The sequence below is a fragment of the Zootoca vivipara genome, chromosome 4 (genome assembly GCF_963506605.1).
Source record: "Zootoca vivipara chromosome 4, rZooViv1.1, whole genome shotgun sequence".
NCBI classification, from domain to species: Eukaryota; Metazoa; Chordata; class Lepidosauria; order Squamata; family Lacertidae; genus Zootoca; species Zootoca vivipara.
Genome location: NC_083279.1, coordinates 38,923,222 through 38,945,288, shown reverse-complemented (window position 1 = coordinate 38,945,288; position 22,067 = coordinate 38,923,222). Strand labels below are relative to the sequence as shown.

General features: G+C 40.3%; 1 protein-coding gene across 4 annotated transcripts in view; it reads left to right on the top strand.

The window, feature by feature from the left end:
* Positions 1-22,067, top strand: part of SH3KBP1 (SH3 domain containing kinase binding protein 1) — a 150,682-nt gene that overhangs the window by 82,355 nt on the left and 46,260 nt on the right. For 2 of the 4 annotated variants that reach the window (XM_035116819.2, XM_035116821.2), the window contains exons 4-7: positions 3,027-3,133; positions 5,941-6,067; positions 9,301-9,375; positions 16,199-16,395. In XM_035116819.2, the coding sequence (XP_034972710.2) occupies positions 3,027-3,133; positions 5,941-6,067; positions 9,301-9,375; positions 16,199-16,395 (506 nt within the window). Of the gene's footprint in view, positions 1-3,026; positions 3,134-5,940; positions 6,068-9,300; positions 9,376-16,198; positions 16,396-21,522; positions 21,848-22,067 lie in introns of those variants that run through there. The other 2 variants (XM_035116820.2, XM_035116824.2) reach the window with 2 other exon arrangements.

Here is a 22,067-nt window from a genome sequence, read left to right as displayed (position 1 = left end):
ACCAGAGGGGAGGAATGGCTTTATAGCAGATGATGATGCAAAGTCCTCTATGCTGTTGGGAGTCACAATTGTGTGGGATGCATCTGGTAGCCAGCCCTCAATGAACAGATCTTTATCTCCAAACTCCTGAGGCCCTTAAGAGACCCCACACCAGGGCTTGCAAGGATATCACCCTCACCTACCCACTGTCCTCTCTGGCTAATGCCCTGCTCACAGCCTCTGTCAACAGGGAGCCAGCCAAATTGCACAGCGAAGTTTGGCATTAGCCTACATAAGCTGCACATGAACATAAAGAAGGGATGGACTGAACAGCTATTTATGTCTCACTTTAGCCTTGATGGTACTCAATGATAGGTCTGTTCCATCCCATTTTCATGCTGAAAGAGCACGTAAAAAGTCGGCATTTATGTTGTAAGCATTCTGTACATGTTTTTCTATGTAAAATAAGTACCATAATTTCTAATCTACACTGAATTCATCTGTAATACAGGGTGAGTTTTTTAAAAGAGGTTCCGTGGAACATGTGTTCTCTGTATTCCCGGGGCCTCTTTTAAAGACTCACATCTTTTTTCATGAAGATTATTATTATTATTATTATTATTATTATTATTAATGTTGTGTTCCAATCCACAAGCTGGTTCAGAAGTGTCAGGCCAGACAGCTGTGAAAAGCAGACCAAACTAATTTCTCTTTCATCCCTAATATTAAGGCTGAACTCACCAATAACAGGTCTCTGTTGTTATTCAATGGGCGGATCACAGAGGGACAATGCTCTGCTGTTCACTTCTATCTCCCATACCTGCCAAGTTCCTGCCGGAAAAATAAGGGATCAGAGCGGAAGAAGCAGACCGGAAGCAGCGCTGCCGCCATTTTGGAACTGGGCGGAGCATGCTCAGAAGTGACTCTTGATCCTGCTCTGCCCAATTCCAAAATGGCTGTCACGCCGAAAGTTGCGCTGCAGCCATTTTGGAACTGGGCAGAGCAGCATCAAAAGTCACTTCTGAGCATGCTCCACCCAGTTCCAAAATGGCTGCCGCGCCAGAAAACGTTTCTGCGCATGTCCAGAGGCTCCAGACATGTGCAGAAGGAGCCTCCCCCGGCCAGTTAAGTAAACCAGGGAAAACAAAAAAATTCCATTTTTTCAGCTGGGAACAGCTGAAAAAACGGGGGTTTCCCGGGGAATACAGGAGACATGGCAGCTATGTATCTCCCCTCCACCCCCTGCTCTGTCTCTCTCTCCCCCCCCTTCTTTGTTGTGGGTAGAAATGGGTCTTTGCACCAAAATGCATCGAATTTGTTTTGTCAGCATTCTGGCACTCCGGCGGTGTGGATGTTGCTTGTACTACCCTCAAATATTTGCTACAGGGCCATATAAAAAGGACAGGTTAATACTCGTATTTCTCACACCTTTTTGGATATCAGGCCTGGCTAATAATATTAAGCCAGTGATTTTTATACCTTGCTAATTATATTAAGCCAGTGTTTTTTATACCTGGACTTTCATGTCACTTCTTTCATGGCTTGCTTTTGCTGGCACAATTCAAAGGGTTGGGTTAATCATCAAATAAAAAAGCATATAAAAATACCCCTTTTGTATGGTAGGGTTACCTTTTGATTGCAGCAATTGTTCTGCTGCCATCAAACGTAATAATAAGAATTTAACATGAGGGGTGCAATTGAGAGTTCTTCCTGGTGAGTGTTTTCTTGAGAATGGTTAGCGGTATAAACTGACATGCTGAGCTGACCTGACCTGTGCCACTGCGTCAGTAACTGTTGTTTGCTTTTATTCCGAGAGCTCCTTCAGGAATGTCATAGATTAGGTGGCAATTAGAGCCCACATGCGTGTGACCTACACACTTCTAGCTGAGGAGGAACTTGCTCTATAATTCAACGAAAAATAATTTTGTTTACTAAGAGAATACCTAATTTGAATAGGAGGGTAAATAAAATAGAAGGTTACATCAAAAGTTCATGTTTACTTCCAAGTGGAGTAGAGAAGCAGGCTATTTCACATAATTGAATGGATGCTTTCATAAAACCTAGTAGTTAAAATGACATTCATTTCTTTTACAAAAGTTAGTAACTTCTTTGGAGTTGAAAAACTTGGGCAAGGAGGCAGTAGACTGAGTATAGCTTTCTTAGTGAAATTAAGATAACCACAGCCCTCTTTATAAATTCAAAAAAGGGAAAGTAGACACATGAAGATGAATGTAGAATGTACTGTAGAGATGAGCGTGTCAGCTCTGCCTGCACTCTGTCACCTTCTAAATCATAGAAGGCAACAGTCTTCAGCTTGGAACCATTTGTAGGTTTTTGCTCCACATTGCATATTGGAGCTGTCACCGCTTAGAGCAACCCCCCCTCCACCTGCTGAAGTTGTGGTGGACCTTGCTGTCTCAAATTTCAGCTGCGCCCTGTGGGACATCAAAATTTGGCTCCTCTCGCCTTCCATTCAACACCGTAGTTACAGCGTCGCCTGCAGAGTCCCTACGGTTCCATGCCCAGTGCAACTGAACCAATCCCTCTTCCCTAAACCCACCTCCGCTGCAGTCTCCTCTGCTGTGGGCGCACCCCACTCCCATCACACCACTGTCTTCTGCCACAGGCACACCCACTACCTCCTATGGCAGAGCGTACCTTCAGCCAAAGTGGAGGAGGTGGGGCAGAGGGGAGGGGACGGGAGGGTGCACCTATTGGTATGTGGGAGACGAGGGAGGTGAGCAGGGCACTCCTTCAGCCCAAATCTGCCTTAGACCACCTCCCCACCTTGTCTCATGGGAGGTCCAGCTGTGACTAGTACACTCCTCTCTCTACCCCCTCCTCACCCGTCTCATTTTCCCTGAACTGTGTGAAGCTCATACTCTGTAAACATACTATATTTGTTGTTGCTGTAGTGCTCTAGGTTTCCTGTACGGTAATTTTCAGGAATGTGTTGAGAAAGGGCAGCATAACTAACTACTTTGTAGTGCAGTTGATAGTTTAAGCACAAATGTTATACTTAATAATGTTTTTAACTTTTTATGTAGGTGATCGAAATAGGCGGAGAAGATGTCAGGTGGCTTTCAGTTATATGCCTCAGAATGAAGATGAACTAGAGTTGAAAGTTGGAGATATCATAGAGGTTGTTGGAGAAGTAAGTAGCACTCATATGCTTAGAAAAGTACTCCATTGTTGGTTGAGTGGATGTATGTCTTCTTATTTTGTATTTTTATGTTGTGAACTGCTGTGATTTTCAGATGAAAGGCAGTATACAAATTTAATAAATAATACTAAAATAATAGACAATTCAAGGAAGATTCAGTAACAATGTCTGTAACAGTTGTCTTGTAACAGTGACCAGTACTTCAGCATACATGTAGGACGTTTTATATGACCTGTGGGGAATAATATATTGTGCATAAAATCCCAAATAACTCTGTGATACCATAACCCTATGAAAAATATGTGATTGTGGAACTTAAAAAGCAGCAAACCATTTTAAATGTGTTCAGCTGAATAAACCAAGAAATCTTTGCCTCAGTACATGAATCCTCACTTTTTATTTTGTTCCTATGAAGTCAAGCATTACTTCAGTGCCTGATGTTGGAACAATACTCTATGCTAGATTGCTAATATCATGATGGATGTTTACTGTGAATGTGTATGGGAGATAGGCTGTTTCATGAATAATGCATTTTCATTTGTAACCTTTTATTGGCTTAAATGAATAGCACCATTTCATACAATATGGCGCAAGACTGGCTCAATTTGGGATTGCTAAATTTCAGAGTCAGCATTGTGTACAGTTTGCAGTGCATTATAACCTCTACCCTTGTGTCTTGTCGCACTTTACAGTTTGTTTACATGCCTTATCTATATTAATTTCTTATTCATATTAATACAGCACCTTCAAAATGCATTGTGCTTTAAATAGTAACAAGCAAAAAAAGACCCACCCTGAATTTTAAATTTTGCATGGGGGGGGGGGGGAGATAGAGAGCATGGGAGGAAGGTGCAGGTAACCGGAAGAATATGCTTTCGGTTCAGTTACAGTTACTTAGGCTTGGTTTCAGTAGGGAAACAGGGCTTAAAGGGTTTTGAGGAAGGATTAAAAAGAAAGAAGATGTGTCATCACATAGATTTACTTGGAAGGAGTTTCATGTGTAAGCGACAGTGGAGGAATCTTTGATAGGCTGACTGAGAGGGGTGGTTGTGAAACTAGAGCTAGGGGCCAGCAACCTTTTTCATCTGTGGGCCGGACCACCATCCCTCAGACCTTGTGGGGGACCAGACTATGTTTTTTGGGGGGAAATGAACGAATAACTATGCGGCCCCACAAATAACCCAGAGATGCATTTTAAATAAAAGCATACATTCTACTCATGTAAAAACACGCTGATTCCCAGACCATCCACGAGCCAGATTGAGAAGGCTATTGGGCTGGATCCAGCCCCTGGGCCTTAGTTTGCCTACCCATGAACTAGACCAACTTCCACCTTCAGCTTGGTGAACATTTCTCTCTCTCTCTCTCTCTCTCTCTCTCTCTCTCTCTCTCTCTCTCTCTCTCTCTCTCGGGGGGGGGGGGGCTCAGATGATTTGTGGGTTCCAGGAGAAGACCTCAAAAACACAATGCAGCCACAGGCGTCATGTTGCTGGCCTCTGATCTATTTTCTCTTTCCCACCCCTTCCCTCATTGCTCAGCTTCTTACAAAAACAAACAAGCAATATTTCCAAAATCTAGTATTTCTTCAAAATAATTGCACTACAGGAGTATTCTTTATTTATATATTTCTGAATACACACACACACACACACACACAGAGAGAGAGAGAGAGAGAGAGAGAGAGAGAGAGAGAGAGAGAGAGAGAGTATATATTTCTCCAGCTTTAGTCACCTACCTGTTTGGATTTGGAAAATTTTGCAACAATGTAGTCTGTTTTGAATCAGTAGGCTTTTTTAAAAAAATGATAATTACACACCCATTTCCAAACTGAATTGACTTTTTATTTTCTTTTTAAACCTGTATCAAACTGAAAATACTCAGTAAAACAAAGAGTTGTAGCATTTTCAGTAAGCATTTTTTATTCAGTTTTGTACAGTCGCTTCCCAAATAATTGTGTGTTGTTGTTTTAAACCATTTCTTTTTGCTAGAAAGAAGGGTTTGGGACCCAGGCTAGAGACTAATATTTTGCATATAGAAACTGTCCTCTTCTGTCACTTTTCTGTGGGTGGACAATGTCTGATGGATGGAAATTATTAAAATGTCAAGAATATCCTTAGCTGATCTAAAGAATGAGTCATTCCTTGCTGTCACATTATAACCCAAGGGCATTTGGTATTTAGGGACTGTCATTTCCTAGCAGGAAGCTGCTGTTCCATATGGAATAGCTTTCCATAGGAGGAACTAAATCATTTTATGTGACATATTTATTTTTAATGCTGTTAGGCTAGTAAATAATTCATTCAGGGCTTTCCAATAGAAATAACTTCTGTATTGTGTTGACATATTCCTTGTCTTCAGTTCAGAGTACTCAAGTCTGTTGGCATCATTCATATAGCAAAAATGATAACATCAAGAATTATTGTCCAGAGTAGTATAAATGAAATAACATGGCCATTTTTTACTCTTTCTGTTGAAATATTGATTAAATTTCCATTTCAGCCCAGAAGCAGTTGTGTTCATTTGGAAATTAAACTAATCATAACAAATGCAATACTTTTGTGGTACAGTTACTATGAAATTAATTTCTAGTTGTTACCTTTTTATATAGTACTTCTAATTTGTGGTGTGCTTTATTATGTTTGCCCCCTCCCAACAACCCTGTGAGATAGGTCACTGTTGTCAGTTTAAGTTTTATATATTATCAAAACCAATGAAAGATTTACTCAAATTCTTCCAAATTGTTGTCCTTTGATGTAAACTTGCAAATGTCAGTATTTATGTCTTCTGTCTTGGCTCAGGTGGAAGAGGGTTGGTGGGAAGGAGTTCTCAATGGGAAGACTGGCATGTTTCCTTCCAACTTCATAAAGGAGCTTTCTGATTCTGACGATACTGGAACTGTCCAACAGGAACAGCTAATAAAACCAAGTAAGGATACAAATGTTAACTGACCCTTCTTTGTGTTAGCTTTGGTTACTGTTGTTTTTTACTGCCATTGTGGTATTTCCAGGTATTCCTGCTTCTGAACATCTACTGCCATATGTTAATCTGGAGCAATCTAGCTGGGAGAAGTTGTTGTGAACTGTCCAAGGTGGTACAGATGCAATCCTTACTGCAGTTTAGCAATTGGGAGTGGGCTGCAAAATTGCATGCTCCTTTCCTTCCCCTCTTCACAAAGTACCCTGCCCTTCTCACCTATGATTTAGCATTATGCCCCCCCCCCACTGGAACCTCCTAAATGCGAATTCAGAAAATTCATTTTTAAAGTGGAGAAGGAGGAAAATAAATGATCCTGTGGTTTGCTCCCAGTCACTGGGCTTACTGTTTGGGGAGTGTGACACTTGGCAGTTGGTCTGCTTTTCTCTTTGGAATTTTAAAACGTATTTCGTCTATTCCCTAGATCAAAAACCAAACTTCCATTATGTGAGGACTTCATGTTTTTTCTGTAAAGACCCCTATCTTTGGGGAATGATAAATACTGGTGCAGAATTGCCAAAAGACCTGTACAAATTATTTTTGCAAAATTAATTGTTTTGGACCTCAGCAGTGTTCCTCGGGGACTTGTACAGGGCTTCCCTCACATCTGTCTCTGGAAGAATACAGTAGAAGGCTATTTTTGAGCCTATTATTCTTAGTGGTCTGCTTATCTGTTGGCTCAATACAACTATAAATGCCAAGTGTGTTTGGGAAATGTTATGCTATCTGCTGCCTCCCTCAGTTTGCTTCTTTATAAACAGAGCATATGATTAATTCATACAGTTTGCTGTATGTAATGCTATTAAAATAATTTTAGGTATTTTATATTGCACTTGAATTTTCTTGCAGCTCTAAGGATTTGTGTGTTTGCAGAAGACTTCTGTCATAAATTACAATATCGAATGACGTGTGTGTGTGTGGTGCTTCACTAGTAACAGGCTTTTTAGCCTGATCTTTGGTGTTATCATTTATCAGTTTTGTTCAGAAGAGAGGTGTAGTGCTCTTCTTTGGAGGGGAGGGGTTATGGTTTTATCCTATTTTTAACAGAATAGATATAAATCATTTTATATGAATGCCTAGATTGTCTCATAAGTATCACTGCTGATGTACAATATTTGCCCCACGGCTCATAATTTTGATTATTCTTTTGTGGTGGTACAAGAGAAATACAATAAGCCTGGATTTTTAAAGTATCGCTTTGATATAAAATGCAATTGGCTCGAGCCCTCAGAAGGACTGGCTTAGGTGAAAAAAGCAAAACAAAATAAATGCACTTGGTTTTTTTGTCCCTCCTCCTTCAGTGTAACAACTAATAACAGCATGCCATGTCCTGGCATGATGATATTTTGACTTACGACCTCACTCTATAATTCATGACATTGGGACATGGGTAAGTTGTTGTAGGTGATACAAGTAGGGGAAAGGAGGGGGGGGCTACAAATGTGGCTGCTGCTTTCATCAGCAGGTCTCATGTACATCTAGTCCCAGCCTAAGGTAACAACTTCCATGTTATCTTTAATACAGCTCAGACAGATAATTGGGCCCTACTTACTTCCTTGTCTGTTAAGGATGTTTTATACCAGGGGTGGCCAACTCCCAAGAGACTGCGATCTGCTCACAGAGTTAAAAACTGTCAGTGATCTACCCCCTTTTGGGTGGTTCGGGTCAAAGTTGTTGAGTTTTTTCAGGGAGGAGGTAAAATGTTGAGCTTTTTTTAGGGGAGCCACATTTGTTCAGCTTCTTTGGCGGGAGCCAATGATCTACCAGTGATCTACCGCAGATGTCCAGTGATCTACCGGTAGATCACGATCTACCTGTTGGACATGCCTGTTTTATACTGTCTCCATACCTGTCTGTACGGCACAATGGTTCCCTAGTTGGTTCGTTGTCAGTGGCAGATTCTGTGTGCCAGACATACACTGACTCTCACAATCTCCCCTTAAGTTCCCAGTCACATGGTTGTTGTTTTTAATCATGCAGGAACTTAATGATCTTAACATTTCAGATATTCAGAGCACCTCTGAATATTGTAATGTTTACAGTAATTCTGCAATTTAAGTCAGTATTGTTGTCCCTCCTATTGAATAAGGTAAGGGAGGACTGGAATCAAGGGAGAGCCTACTACTACATAGTGAGTTCATGTCAGAGTCATGATTCGAACTAGGGACTCCCTGATTCGTAGCACCGTCTCCTAGCCACTCTGCCACACCAACTCTGAACTTCTCCTGAACTTCAGTAAGTGAAACAGTTATGGTTGTGCACCTAGCAGCTCTAAAGCCAGGTGACTCATGGACCCATTAAACCAGAGTAATCCACACAGCACCTGCACCGCTCATTCTGCACTCTTGGCATTTAGAAGGCTATCACGGAGGGTAGATAAAGGAACCCAGAAAAGGTGGAAAGAGAAAGCACTCAAGAGGGGACCCCCACAAAAAAACTCAGGCCACCTTAGCCTTTGAAGCAGAATATGGAATATCCATAAACAAGCCCCTGATTTTCAACAAATAATTTGACTTGGTTTGATGCAGTATATGATTAATTATCTTTTTTCTTTCATTTTCTTCTTGTATACTGTTAATACAATAATTGCTTTTTCAATTTTTAAAATTTGCTGTAATTTGCCCTATTATATTTCAGTATTGTAAAGTGAAAAACATAATAAGCCCATGTTTGCAATTTTCAACAAGGTTCTTCAGCACTGCACTCTGTTAATAGTATAAGCTTGTTCTGTGGTTAAAGAAATATTATTCTCGTGAATGACTGGAGTTAATTTGGTATAAATTGTTATGGCAGAATAAAAGATGAACACATTTTTTCCAGAAGTCCCAGTACTTTGTGTCATATACAGGGAAGAAGTATGTATGCTCCAGTCTACGCTATCCTTTCTATTCACAATTCTACAGTTATCATTTTGCCTTGATTTGCTATAACAGATGTTGCACTGTAATGTCCAGTTTATAATACAATCATTAGCAAACCTTTGTGCTCTTCCTGTTTGAAATGCATACAGTGGAAGTGTAGACTACCAAAAGCCTTTTCTTTTACTATTTAAAGTTCCAATTAAAAGCAAAAATTAAAAACTACTCCTCTCCTTTCTTTTGCCATTTTTCAATTCTCCTATTCTCCCTCCTTTTTGTCGCCCCCCCTCTTTTTTTGGCTTCCCTTTTCTTTCATTCTGCTGTCAGGAAAGTCTGCCTTTCAAGGGACAATTCTGTATAAAGTGGCACCAGCAAAGATTGACAGCTACAGACGCTATAACAGTGAGTTAATTAAAAGAAAATAGGAAATGCTAAGCTAAGGCTGGTCCTTGATTGTGTACAAATTCATCTGCTAAAGAATAATGTCCATCCATTGCACTAAGTCTTGGCTGTTCTGTGAGCTGAAGTTGGTCCAGTTTGCTTCTAGTTGCACAGCACATACATTCTCAGAATGTATACCAATATTTCTTTTCAGCATGTATGTGTGCATACATGTATGTACAGTGTTGGGATACACCTAAAGCAGCATGGAACCTTCCTAGGTACTTAATTTCAATTTATACCTTGTATAGCTGCTGATAGAGGCACATACTGTATCTTCAAAGGAGCAGTAGGTCAGTGGTAGAGCTTTGCACGCAGAACATCCTAGGATTCAATTTCCTGTGTCCTTACTTGAAAGGATCTCAGGCTGCAGGGCTGGGAAAAACCTCTGGTTGAAACTATGAGCAACCATTGCCCAATGGAGTAGACAGCAGTAGGTTAGGTGGATCTGTGTTTTGACTCTCTGTAGCGGAGTGTTCAAATAAAAAGGCAGGCCATTTTTATGCATTGAAGAACCAGGATGGGGGGGATCTGAAATATTGCTCAAGTTGATTCCTGACAATTGCCTGTCATCCAGTTGTTTTAAATTTTACAGAAGTACTTCCTGCCTCATTTCCTAACAATGGGCAGCTGTGGAACCCATCCTTATTCAAAATATGACTATTTGGCCAAGTTAAATTCAACTGATTTTGTAGGTTATTCCTCAGAATGGATCTACACATGACAAGGAGATGGGTGTTTACACTACATAGCTGCAAATGGTGGGAGTGGGGAAGGGATACTTGTGACTTGAAACAAAAAAAGTGGGAGTAGCAGTGTGTTGCTCTTTCCTTGCTAGGGCTGGGCGATATCTAGTTTTCAGCATTGCTATATATCACCAGCTAAACATTGCGGTATACCAATTCATCACAATGTCTGGAAAAGGATGGAGCTATGTAGAGGCATTGGCTGGCTTCATGCTTTTTCCCACATTGTGATTTTTGCATAGCACACAGACATCGTGATTTGTGATATATTGCCAGGCCAAAAATTAGGGAACCAATAACACAGTACAGTATGGGCTTTAAACCTTTTTTGGACGATATATTGCCCAGCCGTATTGCTTCCTGCTTTGCTCGTGTAATCCCCTTCTCCAGACACTTTTACAAGTATATATTTGTCATGTCAGGAAAGTGTCATGTCAGGAAAGTGGCTGAACACTTTTACAAGTATATATTTGTCATGTCAGGAAAGTGGCTGGTGCAGGGAACTGCGGGAGAAAAGCAGTGGGAAGAAGCAAGGTGAAGGACCTCTTCCCTCCCATTGCTATACTGCAGCCATTTGACAGATTGGTCTCTGCGAAATGCGTAGTTCCAGCATTAGCCTGGCCTCTTGGTATTCTGCTTTTTATGCTGTCTCAGATTTCAGGTAAACATTGCCCTGAACACATGCTACGTTCTCTTTCAATTGAAGCTAATGGAATTTCAAAAAGCTTTCCCCATTGTTAGACTGTAACTGCTGTGAAGTAAGCAATAGACATCTGTAAGTGCACAGAAAATTTAAAGCAAGTAAATAATGCAGAGGACAGGAATAGGAAATGAAATCTTACAATAATCCTTAGTTACAAAGATGGCAAAACCACCCATGTTGGTAGTTGCATCCATAGTGATAGACTCACAGCCATGCTCAGGAGGGCTCCAGCATTCATTTTGCACTGCTTAACGCATGCTGTTCCATAATGCAGGGGACTGCTCATTCCTCTTTATCCTGCATGACTTGTTGCCAAAGCCTAAGAAGTTAAGGTTTGTTTGTCTTATATGAGAATTGGTGTGCTATATATACCATGTATACTAGAAAGAAATGGGCAAAAAGCTTGTACAATCAAACTGCATTTGTTGAAAACAATATGCCTGAAAGAAACATATGTTGTTGGCATCTGTCTGTCTCAGGAGACAATGGAGGAGTGCTCCTTCTTGGTAAAGTCAAAGTTGGGAAGTTACAGCACCTGCTGTGGAGAGACATGTTTTATTGCAGGTGGGGCAGATGAAGGTGTCCTGTTTTGCTGCCACAGCTGCACCACAGTGTTTCTTCTCTGTGTACATGAATATTATTAGAAAATGTTCTTTGCATTCCACCAGGTTTCGGTAACACCTGCTATATCTGTACCTCTCCAGCTATCTCTACCCTTTCTACTGGGCCCTGATTGTAGAACACGTAGCGTTTCTGAGAAAGCTACCTTGGAAGTCCTGGCTTTAACCCCATATCTAGCAACTTAAATATGGCTTCCAGGCCTGCACAACTACTTTCCCCCAGGGGGCAGATTTTGATAATATGGCGCCCTGAGTACAAAATTTGGTGCCCCCCACAAAATATTTCTTACTGTCAAAACAATTCCTTTCGGTACAGTTGCTTTTATCGATCCTTTCAGGACGTACCTGTATAAATATAGTATTGTTGCTGCTGTTGTTCTTGTTGTTGTTGTTGTTTGCCCCTCGGCTCGCCACCCTGTGCATAGGAACCTTCCACACCACCCTAATTCTGACGCTGCATTCCCCCCGTATAATTTGTGCCAACTCACACATCTCCAGCACTATCTACACCAGGCATCCCCAAACTTCGGCCCTCCAGATGTTTTGGACTACAATTCCCATCTTCCCCGACCACTGGTCCTGTTAGCTAGGGATCATGGGAGTTGTAGGCCAAAACATCTGGAGGGCCGCAGTTTGGGGATGCCTGATCTACACAGCCTATCTCAATTATGCGTCACATATTTTAACACTAGGCAGGTAATTTACTGCAGGTAAGCACACCCATCTCACACACAGCTATTTGTGTACATAATAATCAAATTTCCCATGACTGGGAAGGGTATCCTCAGCAAGACAGGGCACCTGTTCACTCTCCAAGGAATTGCGCCCTTCAGGTGCATCATTTCCTTGTTTTTCACAGTAATGCCTTTCTTACCTGAAAAGTTGTCATACTGAGACTGATGCATTTCTATCACATCTCTGAAGGACTTGTCCACCAATCAGTCTCTTCTTCTCAGCTTCTGTACCCTAGATCAGCTGCCTTGACCTTAGGGGAACAAACTTAATTCATGGGTTCCAGGAGGTCATTGCACCAAGCACACCTCCCCACCCACCCCATAACTGCTGCCTATCAGGACTGTCACTCTACAATACCCTAGCTTTCTGTCTGCATATCTCATATTTATTGGTTTTCTTGGGAGCTTGTGATTTATTTGAGATGGGGGATTGAGTGGAATAATGTGCTTGTTACACTTTGCCATTGAGGCCCTGAGACACTTTGTCAGCAAAGGTAGATAATGTTGGTTTGAACATGTAGACTGATCCTTTCTCTCTCACAGCAAGTACCGGTAAGTTGCTTACACTTTTGTTGCTCTTTTTTCACTCATTCCTTGTGTGTTTCTTATCTTGAAGATATAACTTTAGGGGAGAGAAAATAGGTAGTGATGGAGCAAATAGTTTGCATGCCAATGTTCCCAGGTTCTCTGAAATTACCTGCTAAAAGGATCAGATAGATGCCATAGATTCCTCTTTGAGATCTTGTAGAACTATCAGTTAGAGAAGATAGCACTGGATTGGTGGTCTGCATAAAACATAAATATGCAGTAAAGAGGAAAGAAGTAAAATTTGCTGTTTACTTTCTCACACTTCCCTTCTCCCTCTAGGAGTGATACCTCACGACAATGCCTATTTGTATCTTAGCTTTATAACTTTTCCTCCTTGGCTGCTAGGATCAGATTACATAGAAATAGTTACCCGGCTCAGATGTTTGCCCTTCATAAGTCATAGTCATGATTAACCACAGTTCTGACTCCAGATGACATGGAAAGCTGTGCTTCAACATAATGAATGTGGAAGATTCTAAATTCCCAGCTATGAAGGAGGACACTTGCTATCTCCCATTCTTCTTGTTCCAAGAAACTGGTTTAACATGTTGTGCTAACATGGCTAGAGTGTGACACAGGTAAACCAGTGTTGTCTAAGTTAGCCAGTAGAAATACTGAATATTTGTTAGTGACAAGCAACCTTTAGGAGCAAAATGGAATGATCAGATACATCCTGAGTTTGCTTGCACAGAGGAAAAGTTGGCATGCAACCATAGCAATAAAATATCCATTCTCTCTGAAGATACTGAGTGCTTTGAAGGAAAAACAAGTTCACCCTCTAATATAAACAGAATAGCCTTTCTCAATGAGGATAGTAAAGTGAAACAGGTTGTCTGTCTTGATTTATTTTATTCCTGCACAGGGGTGTGGATATGTGCCTTTGAAACAAGATTGTCTCAGCTAGAGAAGAATGTAATTAAATGTTTTGGCAATGATCAGGTTACACAGAGTATTTGATTGCATATTTGATTAAGTACTATTTAGCTTTCTTTTTCTCCCTTAAATAATATATCATTTTGATTGTATAACTGGCTTGATGTGAGTCATACACTTAAAAGGTCATATATTGGTATGGCAAGAAGCTCGGCATTCAATTAATTTTCTCATCTCCCCCCTCAATTTTCATTACACAAGTGTTCTGAATTAATTTATTGGATCTTCTTCTTGATCCAGTAGCAGCAGTGAGTACAAGCAGTATGAAGTCAGGTAATCCTGATGATGCTCAGTGTGAAGAAAACTTCACCTGTGTATACCCATTCATTCTAGCCAGGTGGCCCTGAGACCCTGCACCAGATGGTTCTTAGAGCTGACATGGCCACCAAAGGCTTAGTTGTAGTGATACCTTAGTTATAGAATGCCCTGTTCAAGCATATTCACCTTGTGTCAGCCATACTACCCTTTAGGTAGCAGATGAAAACTACCCTATTCTCCCCAGCTTTTGGTAGGATATATAGTGATGTGGTTGTAACCTGTTTGTGTAATCTGTGTGTGTGTATGTATCATACCACTGTATGATAAAATAACAGTGTTGTGTACAATGTTAAAACATGAAACACCATTTAAAAAATAAAGATAGTCATTTAGGTGACTGACTCATCAAAAATAAAAATTAAATAGCTGCAAAATCTTGTCGGCATGATTTTGAAAGCTCTTTTGAAAGTCAAAAGCAAGGATGTCTGACGATTCGCTGCTTGATTCGTGTGCCATAGCATGGGACCGACAACACTATATTCTGGGCTTCTAGTTGAGGCCACTTGGGCATGTGTAACACTAGAGACAAGCTGTGCTGTTTTACATTCCTCTAACTTTGTGTCAACCTTCCTGCCAACCTAGCAGTTCGAAAGCACGCCAAAGTGCAAGTAGATAAATAGGTACCGCTACAGTGGGAAGGTAAACGGCGTTTCCGTGTGCTGCTCTGGTTCACCAGAAGCAGCTTTGTCATGCTGGCCACATGACCTGGAAGCTGTACACCAGCTCCCTCAGCCAATAACGCGAGATGAGCGCCGCAACCCCAGAGTCGGTCACGACTGGACCTAATGGTCAAGGGTCCGTTTACCTTTACCTTTTAATTTTGTGTCTTACAGTGCAATCCTAACCACGTCTACTCAGAAGTAAGTCCTGATGAATTCAGTGGGGCTTACTCCCAGGAAAGTGGGGTTAGGATTGCAGCCTAAGGTATCTTGAAGACCACTGTTGGAAAAGCAAGTAAGAAATACCACTTATTTGTCAAAGGCCTCTCCCCGCTTTATCCAAAGGAGGAGAGGAGCTCGTTTCTTTTTGCATTTTTTTAACGATTCAGTAAACCTACCTTATCACACACACTTGCTTCATCACCTAATTGCTTAACAGCTTCATCTGGCTTTACATAAATCATAATATTATGATGCCTTCCATATCAAGTTACAAAAGGAATTAATTGAGAACATTTTAAATGCAATCTTTTCTGGCTGCTAGATATCTTTCACATCCTTACATGAAGCCATCTTGGCAATGGCCAGAAGGCACAAGTTGCGCTCAGTAAATACATCAGACACTGTTTTTAAATACCAGTTTAAGTGGCCAAGAAGCCATGAAACTGAATCAACACTGCTAGGTTATGGGACCATTTAGATAAATTATGTAACCACTGCATCAGACAGAATTTTGGAAGTCTCTTTTTAGGCATGCAAATCTCATTGGAGATTGTCATTGAAAAGCTGCAAATTATTCCAGCAGGGCTCCAATTTCAGCTATCAGAAATACTGATGGTATTCCAACTGGGAGTACCTAAGAACTTAATTTTGCACTTGGTCAAGATGAAAAACAGCAAAGAATCCTTGTATTTCAGCATTGCAACAGATGTGGAAGTATTGTTTAAATTTGGATTTGTTTATTTTTAAATGGTGGATACCTGTTTATCCTCTCATGTTCTCCATAATGCTAATAACCAGTGCTTTATTTCTAAAAAATGTTAAGGGGTACTCTCATTTTCCTACTCGTATTGAAATACTGCCCCTCAATGAGGCCAAACCTAGATTCACAAAATGTTTAGGGGTATGCGTACCCCTGCATCCCGCCAGAAAAAAAGCACTTGTAATAACCTTAATAAACCAGGTGCTGATTGTTCTACAGTCAGTTTTACTGCTACAATAAGATTTTTCTAATTCCTAATATAGGAAATTAGAATAATAGAACTATAGAGTTGGAAGGTACCACAAGGATCATCTAATCCAATCCTTCAGATGCAGGAATCTCAACTAAAGCATTCATGACAGGTGGCCATCCAACCACTGCTTAAAAACCTTCAAGGATGGAAGCCCGTTCCACTGTATAGGCTTATCTCCTGCTGCATGAGTGTTGCTTTGCTTACCTTCACTTTTTGAAAATCTTAAGCCACAATTTTCTTTTTTGTAGGTTTGAGAGATGCTACCGGCTCAGAAAGTGACGGTGGTGATTCAAGCAGCACGAAATCAGAAGGAGCTAATGGAGCAGCAACAATCCAACCCAAAAAGGTCAAAGGGGTTGGCTTTGGAGACATTTTTAAGGACAAACCTATAAAGCTACGTCCAAGGTCAATAGAAGTAGATAATGACTTTCTTCCAGTTGATAAGGTACAGTTTCCAACTCAATTCGTATGCTTGGTTGCCCCCTCCCAAGTTTGGCAGTTGGGTTTATCCTCTGTTGTGCCAAGGTCAAGAAAATGAACATTGGTTAACTGATGTGATCGTTGCCATTGCCTTTAAGAAAGAGAAATCACATCAGTGATTCATTCCTTCATGCACACCTGCCCTCACTAACTATAGCTGAGAGAACAAGCTTTCAATATCTACTTTAAGATTATACTAATATTGTTATGGGATATGGTAATTCTGTTCAATTACACGGTCTTCAATGTGGTTTTGTACGTTTTTTTTTTAACCAAGCTGCAGCTATGGTGGGTTCCATAAATGAGTACCAGTGATCTGTGGGCCTGTGGAATCTTTCCTTCCACAGTGTATTCTATACTGTTCTTATCATGGCTCTGGACATTCCAAGTTATGATACATAATAATGCATTATGAACAGTTTGTGCCGCTTAATCTTACCATAGTTCTCTATTATGTAAAATGAAATTCATAAAGTGGTTCTTTATTTAACCTATTTTAAGGTTCTGCTACCTACTTACAAACCCTCAAATAACTGGACCCAGCAAGGGCTCTACAGGCAGCTGATGGAACATAGTTAGTTTTGCCACAGCCTGATAATTTTTTATTTAGGCAAGCATTTCCCTGAACTGATTTTCTGATTTTATTAACTGACTTTTTCTTTTTAAAACCGTTTTAATAGTCAGGCTTTTTAATCGCTTGTTTTAGTGTATATTTTAATCAAGGATGTTCTGGTATTGAGTGAAATCTTTATTGTTGTTTAATCAAGTATTGAATTTATAGTTGTAAAATACTTAGAAGCCATTTTGGCATATAGGTGGTATATAAATTAATAATTGATTATTTCATGATAGTATGGTAGTTTTGCATTGGCAACTAGATGATCAGTCTGAGCAACTCTTCAGGTCATTGATGTTTTAACTATCGTACATAGTTATGTGGAAGTGTTGGTTTCAATCTAAGAATTAAATAATGCTACCTAAATGGTCTCTCTCTCTTAAAAAAAGAAAGAAAGAAAATACAATTATCCTGCCTGAGAGTCATACACTTCCATTGATAGGCTTGTGGGTAGAGTGTACTTAATCCATTTGCTGTGTGGGAATGAGATTAAAAGCATGCTGATGTGTTTGTGTGTGTGTGTGTTTTAAAGAAATAACACTGTAGGTGTGCTAAAAAATCTATTTATAAGGTTTACATATGTGTGTATGTGGTCTGGTCAGTTTCCAAATGAGCCAACTTCACATCATGGGTTTTGATACTAGCTTGTTTCACTCAGAAGAATTTGTTTTAAATCAATGTCTGGGGTTGCTAAAAAAACAGTGAGCCTTGATTGTTTGAAACAAAAACTAATACTGCAGATGTCCTTCTCCTGGGCTCACAGGAAGGTGGGAGCTCTTGACCTGAGGCTTTACTCATGCTCATTGCAACTTAAGCATGTTCCACTAAACTATTGTTTAGTGTAACATGTGATACCAACCATTTTGTTACATAATCTAGTTTCATTCTTCACCAACTTCACTTTCGTTTTATCTGGATCTAACTTTAATCTGTTCCTTTGACCACAGCCTCCAATAACTGGTTTAATATACTTACAAGCCCCCCACCACGTGATTCTGCTCCATTCCTCCCATCCAACAGCCAATATTAGCCAATATTTGTAAAAATTGAAACGAAACTCAACTGAAATCCTCCTTCTCTGTAACAAGGAATGAAGCACACAAACCCAGCAGTGCTTTCCTTGGGCTCCTTGGGCTTCATCCGTGCAGCACTAAACCATGGTTTAGCTAGTGAACAAATCATCTGTATTAGTTCCTAATGTTCACCTTTCTTTCAAAATTCCTTTTTCTCACAGCAAATTGATTATTATGTTCCTACCACTCTTTCAAATCCACTTAAGGGCCACTTGGCTTACAAAATCTCTTTTTGCAGAAAAATGATTTTTTTTTTTTATCATATTCATATCACTCCTGAAATTCCATATGCTCTTAAGGGCTGCTTGGTGCTGTCTAGAGTTTATGGGATATTCTAACAGTAGGCATTTCACTTCTGCTTGCACATCTTAAGAAAAGATCAATAAAATCAATTTCTATACGATAGAATTACATGATGAATAATAGCTTTAAAGTGAGGTATATTTTCCCTTCCTGACATGAACTGCACAAGCACTCTCAATAAATGTTCTCTTTTCTATTTATAACAGTCTAACTATACAAACAGAATCCTGTTCATGTTCCTTAGATGATGATGAGTCTTGGAAAGCAAACAGCTCTTCCAAGAATTTCCTTTTCTAAGAGATCATTGTACCCTCTTGTGCAAAGCTGATTTTGCAAACCAGTGCATGTTGTGAAACTTCTTTTAGACCAGAGGTTTGGAGAAGTAGTAGAGTATTGCAAAGGAACACTGTACAATTGTGAGTGCAGCAGTAAGTTTTACAAATATTTATCTTCACTGTCTAAAGAATATCAGGTATAACTCAGTAGAGATCTGGTTCTTAATTTAAACAAACACCTGAATATGTGTGTGCAGTCATTCTCCTTTAGGATATGATCACATGAGTGGGGTTCACAAGCTCTATTTAGCATTACGTGTCAGTGGAAATGGATAGTAAAGTAGGGTGTGATGTCTGATAAAAGAAAGGGTGCCACTTGAACTGCTATGAGATTCAACACCGTAACAATCCCCCATCTTAGTTTATAGACAAAAACAGACTCTTGAAACAATAACTGCAGTCTACTATCCATGACGCTGCTCACTTTACAAGAGTCAATGACCAGATGTTAGGAAAATACGTCCGTTTCATTGCAGTTGATAGTGTTGGACTACTTCAGAAGACTCCCCCCCCCCCCGTTCCCAAAAATCTGTGTTTGAGATGGCAGAAGTTGCAGGGGTGAAAATTGACAAGCAGCTGTGGCACATGTACCACTGCTCCTGCTCAAAGACCACATATTTAGATGAAAAATGCTCTTGGAAAACATGAGTACTAGGATTAATGCAATAGATAATTCAGTTGCTTCTGATTTACTTTAACAGTTTCCTCTATCTTAACAGTTATTTTACAAGAATAGCAGCTTGGAAAACCAATCTTATCCATTTAGCAATTATTTTAAAGTAGAGTGTTTTATCAGAAAATGACTTTGTTCAGCACCTTCTCCCTCCAGCATTAGTTTGAGTTGAATTGTAGGTATGTGTCACTGTAGAGGTCAGAGGACCCGCCACAATGAGAGCCCGTGATTGGTTTTCCTACATAGAAAAATTAATGTGCAAGAGAAAAAGCAGGATGAGAATCAGACTGTACAGCTCTAGTCTTCTTCATAGATTCAAGGATCATCTAGTCCAGGTATGTCAAACCTGCGGCCCTCCAGATGTTTTGGCCTACAACTCCCATGATCCCTAGCTAGCAGGACCAGTGGTTGGGTAAGATGGGAATTGTAGTCCAAAACATCTGGAGGGCCGCAGGTTTGACATGCCTGATCTAGTCCAAGTGGATTACACACACACACACACACACACACACAATTTCTCCATCCTTCATCCTGCAACCAACTCCAGAGGTTGCCACCAGCAGAGGGCACCATAAGAGTAAGTTTCACTATGATAGTTTGCCTAGTATATAATTACACAGACCAGGGGTGGGAATTAGATCCAGCCAGCAGGCCAGATCCTTGTCTCCTCCACACCCCCATGAGCCTTGTTTGACAGGTGGGTAGGGCCATCCACCTGTCAATCACATCACAATGATATCAGGTGGCCCATTTTTGCATAGCACTGTGCACAGAAGCCCTGACTATCAGCTGAACATCAGGGCTTGCACAACACTGTGCACAGGTGTCCTGATGGTCAGCTGACTGTCAGCACTTGCATAGATTGGATGTTGCCCACAGATGAGAGAGACCAACATTCTGGTTTAGTGTTGTGTTTTTGTTTTGGTGGTAGCTACTCACTATTTCTCCCACTTTCCCAAATAAACTTCTAAAATGAGTTTCTGGGCTGTACTGGTTTCTGGTTTCTGTTGGTTCCCCCCATGTTGTTTTGACCTTTGGGCTATACTGCTGTTTTAAAGTGCCTTGGAGAACAGGAAGGATGATGGGCTGAAATTGTCAGGAAGGAGACTTTGAATTTGTCTGAACTCCCTCCTCCCCAGTAGATTACAGTATGATAGTGGGAGTCCTACAGTGTCCTACACCTTGCCCTAGGTGACAATAAGTGGTGGCAGCGGAAAGAAAGAAGTGAGACAGCCCCACAGTGTAAGTGAGCTATCCTACTGGGTTGGTGCTGGAGTGGGAAGCTACAGGCTTTCACAGGATATATCTAATCCAAGGCTGGCAATTTATCCAATGGAGTTCTTAAGCACTTGGAGTCCTGAAAATGTAGTGCATTTTCAGAAAAAGAACAAGCTACTGGAAAACTAGAAGGCTAGACTTTAGTTTTTTCCAAATGGTGTCTTCCATCAGTTGCTTGAACTGAAACTCATCGTTTAGGAAATTGGGCTTGGTGACTCAGTGTGGGTGGCTTCTTGTCTTGTGTGAGTCAAATCTGAACCTGTTCCACTGCATAGTTTCAGCTGAGCATATTGATGTCTGTGTGACAAATTAGTCCAGGGTTGTAATTATTTCTGTTGATTAAATTTCAATGGTCCCTTTCCTAGGGCATAAGTAAACATCATTGGCAGCACTGATCAAATTGTTATTGCATGCATTTAAACATGGTCTGTTTTCAATCGGAGTATTATTCTTCACCAGTTCGGTCTCCTAACATTTACCTTTAGTGCATTATGCATACATTGGTATTTCCATGTTTTCTCCTATACGGTAGTAGCGCTACAGAAGCCACATCTATAATCTAGTATACAATATAACTTAATTAACATTTATAATGCACTTCCTTGTTCCTTTCAGTCGCTCTTCATAGAAATTATTCTCCCTGGCCCCAGTACAAAAACATTATTAGGAACAAAGATATTTGATAATTTTTTTTAAAAAAAATAACACTTTATAAAATTAAAATAAGGTATTCTTCTCTGGATTCATTTCTGGATGCCTTTTTTTTAAAAAAAGTACTTTCTCTTTAGTTCTGAAAATTATACCATCCACTCCTCCACCCTGTTCTGCTTCTCTGTATGTGTTGTCAGAAGAAGCCCAGGGTTTTAAGATTTGTTTTTCTCTCTCTGGAAAGGAGAGAAAACCACTGCCTCACAAGAAGCAAACTTGCAAGAAGTTCCAGGTTTCCTGTCAAGTAAACAAATGTAAGCTTTGTTTCCTCATAGCTCACATTGGCCTTAAAGTGTGACTCAGTTTTAGGCTTGGCCTCCCAGACTTAGTGAGCTCAGCACTTCCAAGGAAGTGGGAGGACTCCTCTTGCTGCTCTTGAATGCTTGCTATAATCTCTAGAAAGGCAGCTTTACTTCACAATGGGAGAAGAGGTATGTCTGTCTTATTTTTTTTAAAAAAAAGAACACTTCTTTTTCATTTATTTCTGCAACTGTATTCTAAGTCATGTAATGTAGAGCACAGATGTCTGGCAACAAGAGCCTTTGCCTGTATCATGGCTTAAAAATGATGTGTTAGAAGTGAGAGACTTTTCACTGAAAGCAGCTCCATCTGTGCTTGTGAAGTAATAAGTAACATATTAAAATAAGTGGC